Raw genomic sequence first — 4,383 nt, 5'->3', positions numbered from 1 at the left:
GGAGGAAGGAAGGGAGGGAGGGAGGGAGGGAGGAAGGGAGGGAGGGAGGGAGGGAGGAAGGAAGGAAGGGAGGAAGGAAGGAAGGAAGGGAGGGAGGAAGGGAGGAAGGAAGGAAGGAAGGGGGGAAGAAGGAACCAAAACCCTGTGCTGGCCAAACACAACACCATGCTCACCAGGCCAGGGCCTCGCCGGGCCCCCCCCCCCCCCCCCCCCCCCGCCCCGGGGCGAGCCCACACTGAAGGGTGCGCAATGAGAAGGTGAAACCCCGACAAGTCAAAGGCACCGAGGCCTGGCCTTGCAGGACGGGAAGGAGGGAGAAGCTCACTTGGTCCCAGGCACAGAGGTCAGAGAGACCCAGGATCTAGGGTCCCCTGCACCCCGCTTCCCGGGCCTCTCCGAGCACCAGCCAGCCCCGCCTGGACCGGAGGCTGCGTGAGGACACAACGAGATGATGGGGGCACAGGCCTCGGCGCAGCCAGGCAAGTGCCTGCAAACCCTCACAACTGTTCCCATGTGTGAAAGTCCTACAGGGGGCAGGGACCCTGTCCTGTCCCTGAGGCCAACCCAGGGCTCCAGGGTGGGCTCAGCAACAGAGCCCCCGGGGTCTGGTGGCTCATCCTGGACCCTCCCGGGGCTCCAAGCTGGCCGGCCTCTCTGTAGCTGTTCTAAAGTGGGGGAGGCAGCAGTGGGTGTTGTTCCCCAGATGCCTCCGCTCCACCCAGAAAGGCCTGCGACCCAGGGAGGAGGCAGGGACAATGGGAGACTGGGCCAGACAGCCAGAAGGCAGGGGCGGGGCGGCCTCAGCTGTGCTCTGCGAAGGGCATGGCCGCGGTGAGAATCCAGAAATATCTGAAGGGTGGGGTGGCGGGCAGGCTCTGGCCAGCACCCCAAGAACAGCCCTGAGGCACGAACATCAGAGGAGAAGCTGCGCCTCAGCCAGGGGGGAAACGCCTGCCGGGCCCACTGCTGGGTGGCCAGCGCCACCGGGCAGGGACCGCAGCTCCAAGCCTTGCCGGCCTCCGAAATCTGGAGCTGATGAGGGAACGGGCTCGGACTGGGCCGGACTTCCCCGCTCCTCCCACCCTCTGTTCTTCCACGGGGAGCAGGAGGAGGGGAGGATGGAAAGGGTGTCCGTCCAGCCAACTTGACTGAGTCAGAGAAAACTTAACCATTTGATCTCGGTCGAGTCCCACCAAACTTGGACGATTCTTCCCCCAAATTATTGCAAAAAGCAATCACGTGACTGGGGCCAGCCAATGGTGTGCGGAGGAGATGACCTCAATTTCCAAATATTGGGGTCATGTTTCATTCCACATACTCTCGTTTTGCCCGTTACAATGTTAACCGGCCCCAAACGCGGTCTTACTTTTCATTCCTGCACACTTGGCCGAGAAGAAGGCAGAGAAAGAGCCGTGTTCAGGGAAAACTCAGAAAGCCTCTGGCACACCCCAAAACGGGGGGAAGGAGAGGCGCTGGCTGCCGACCCATTCCCGCCTCCCGGCATCTCGAGGGGACAGCCGCCCTCTCTGGCCACGCTCCCAAACAGTCCCACCCTGGGCGGTGGGGGGAGGTCTGTGGGAGCCATCAGCAAAGTGGCTTCTTCACACGCTTCTAATGTCCTTTTAACAAAACGGCCAGCTCCACAGCCAGGGTCCGGGCTCCAGCCTCCACAGCCGGCCGCCCCTCCATTGGAAAGAGGGATCAGAAAGGAAGCAGGGGAGGCGGGCAGGGGGCAGACATGGGAAGCCAACAGCCAACCCCAAACCCAGGCTGCACCCAACCCCAGCTTTTGGGGGTGGTGACTCCCCTGAAGGTTTCCTCCTGAGTTCCGGGGAGAAAGGCCATCAGAGAAGCTGGGACAGGGCTGAGTCCCTGGGTGACCGTGGGGTCCCCTGACCGCATCCCCCACCCTGCTGCACACCACCTTCCTGGAGACCCAGGCAGAAACACAGAGCCAGCCAGCCCAGGCTTACAGGCACGCTGGTGGCAGCCCAGGGGTAAGACCCCAGGTCCCAGCGCCTGCAGGCAGGGTGCCCTGACCCCGCTGGCCCTCCTTGGCCCAGCATGTACTCTCTGTGCCAGGAAAAAGGGGAAGCAGAGCTCAACGGCCGGCGAAACATGGAAACTCATTCTCCCACATATCTCCACACTGCAAGCGGGGGGAAGGGGAGGGTGGTGAGGTGACCCCTTCCCCCACTGCCTCATCCCCCTGCCTGTACTTTTCCCAGCAGCCCTTAGCCTCGTCTCCCACCTGTTAATAGGGACTTGGGGGACTTCCCCCAGCCTTGGGCGCCAATGTTTTAGGGTGTGTGGAGACCCATCCCACAGGTAACCACCGAAGGCGATGCTTGGGAAGCCATGGCCCATCAGGGCGCTGGGGCACGGCTGCCGCGCATGCAGCGGGCACTCGGGCAGCGCCAGCTCCCCCGGGAAAAGGCTCCTTCTAAGGGCAGACCTCCGGCAGAAAGCGCCCACATCTGTCCCTCATCTGAGCCACTCCCCGTCCAACTCCAAGACCATCTCCTGGCTTTGCTCCACCAACCCACCTCTGGGGGGCAAGCCGAGGTAAAACTGCCTCCCAGCGAGTCAGGGTTTTGGGATGGGATGAGGAGCTGGACTGGTCCAGCCCCCTCCAGGGCTCCCAGGACCCCTGTGCACCTAGGTGGCCAGGACCGGGAGAGGCCCAGCTCCCCGGGGGAAGCAAAGAGTCGGCTGGGTCTAGAGGCAGAAGTAGGCTGCACGTCGGAGTCAAGGGCAGGGCTAGGGGCTCAGGCTTCTGGGGTTCCCCACAGCAGCCCCCACCCCAAGAATGGACAGGCTGTGACTCTAGGGGGCGACCCTTCCCGGTTTTCAGAAGAGGAAGTTCTGCAGGGATATGAAGGCCAGAGCTGGGATGTGGAACAGAGAACGCAAAGTTTCGGGACAAAAGTTTGCCGGCCTCTCCCACAACCCTCTGGCTGATCCCACGCGCAGCCATCGGCCTGCGCGCCAGCCCCACCCGGCCTGCGCGTTTGGCGCATGGGGCATTGTGTTGGCGTGTCTCTCTCTCCGGGCCCCCCCCCCCCCCCGCCCTGGCTGATGGCATTCGGAATGCTGGCCCATGCATTCCACAGCCAAGGGGTGCACGCCGGGCAAGCGCCGGAGAGGCCAGAGGCCGGCGCCGGGTGACAGCCGCACCCGGCCCGCGCCGCATCTTGCAGTCGCGCCGGCGCTCCCCCGGGGCCCGACAGCCCTTACCTGCGCTGTTCGGAGGCGACGCCCACAACAGCAGCAGCAACAGCAGCCACACCGGCGACGGCAGCGGGGACAGCAGCTGGGCGCCAGGACGCAGCGGGCTGAGCGCTTTCCAGCGGGTGTGGACATCCATGCCGGCGGGCGCGGGTCGGGGCGCGCGGGGACGCTCGGGGGCGCTGGGCTCGGCCCGGGCAGCGGACTCGGCGGGGCAGTCAGGACCTCAGGACGTCATGGGGAGCAGGCGCCGGCCCGTCCTCTTTGTGGCGGTGGCTCTCCAGCACCGGTCGGCGGGCGCGCTCGCCTACGGGCGGGAGGGCTCGACCTTGGCCCGCGGGGCGGCCGGGACCCCGTTCGGCTCGCTTGTCCTCGCCTCCTGCAGCCCCTCCGACTCCTGCTCGTCCCCCCTGGCCGCCGCCGCCCCGCGACCCGCTCTCCGTGGGCGCTGCGCTCGAGTGAGGTCCTGCGCGAGTCGCGGGGACGCGGAGTGCCGACCTCGCCTGGGGCGCCCCGCACTTTTTCCCCGGGTTCCTCCCTCCTTCTCTCTTGGAAGGCACCCGCGCTGGCTGTCGATCCTCCACGCCCGCAGCAAATCAGAGCCCGGCGCTGGGCTCGGCCAGGCCGGCCCCCGCCTCCCACTGGGCGCCGCGGGCGAGGGGGTGGGAACAGCCGACGAGTCGCGGCGAGGAAGGGGCTGGCCGGGGCGGGAGCGGACGTGGGGCGGGCGCGCGCGCGGCGCCCCCAGCCCTCAGCGAGCGCGCGCCCGGGGGCCCGGCCCCGGAGTCCGAGGGCCCCTCCAGCTTCCCCTTTCCTGCCCCAGGTGCCCGCACCTGGCCCAGTTCCAGGAACCATTGCGAGGGGCCCCGGGTTTGATCACTCCGCGTTTAAGAAAAAAAAAGAGTTACAGCTCACCCCGCCTAACTTTTCTTTTACGTGGAGTTCAGGCTCCTCTTCTGGGTGGAGGCTGAACTTCCCATCCAGCCAGATGGGGCGCCCAAGACTGCAGCCGGGCCGAGGACCCGCCCTCGCTTCCCCCTCACTGCAGACTGGGCTTCCACGTCGAGTCGGGTCTAACTTCCCACGAGGTCCCCCAGCGAGCCTGCATGAGGCACATCTGGGATCTTCATCCGGAAGTTGGGCCCACACCCCCAC

The 4,383-nt window shown here is 66.1% G+C and overlaps 1 protein-coding gene across 2 annotated transcripts in view; it reads right to left on the bottom strand.

Annotated features, from left to right (window-relative positions):
- COL5A1 (collagen type V alpha 1 chain) overlaps positions 1-3,799 on the bottom strand; it is a 116,935-nt gene extending 113,136 nt beyond the window's left edge. For both annotated transcript variants that reach the window (XM_053919085.2, XM_053919086.2), the window contains exon 1: positions 3,238-3,799. In XM_053919085.2, the coding sequence (XP_053775060.1) occupies positions 3,238-3,367 (130 nt within the window). In that variant the 5' untranslated portion in view covers positions 3,368-3,799. The remainder of the gene's footprint in view (positions 1-3,237) is intronic.
- Positions 3,800-4,383: the final 584 nt, after the last annotated feature.

Source organism: Desmodus rotundus, chromosome 1 (assembly GCF_022682495.2).
Source record: "Desmodus rotundus isolate HL8 chromosome 1, HLdesRot8A.1, whole genome shotgun sequence".
NCBI lineage: Eukaryota > Metazoa > Chordata > Mammalia > Chiroptera > Phyllostomidae > Desmodus > Desmodus rotundus.
The sequence above is the reverse complement of the archived record's forward strand: the minus strand, read 5'-3'. Positions and strand labels throughout refer to the sequence as shown.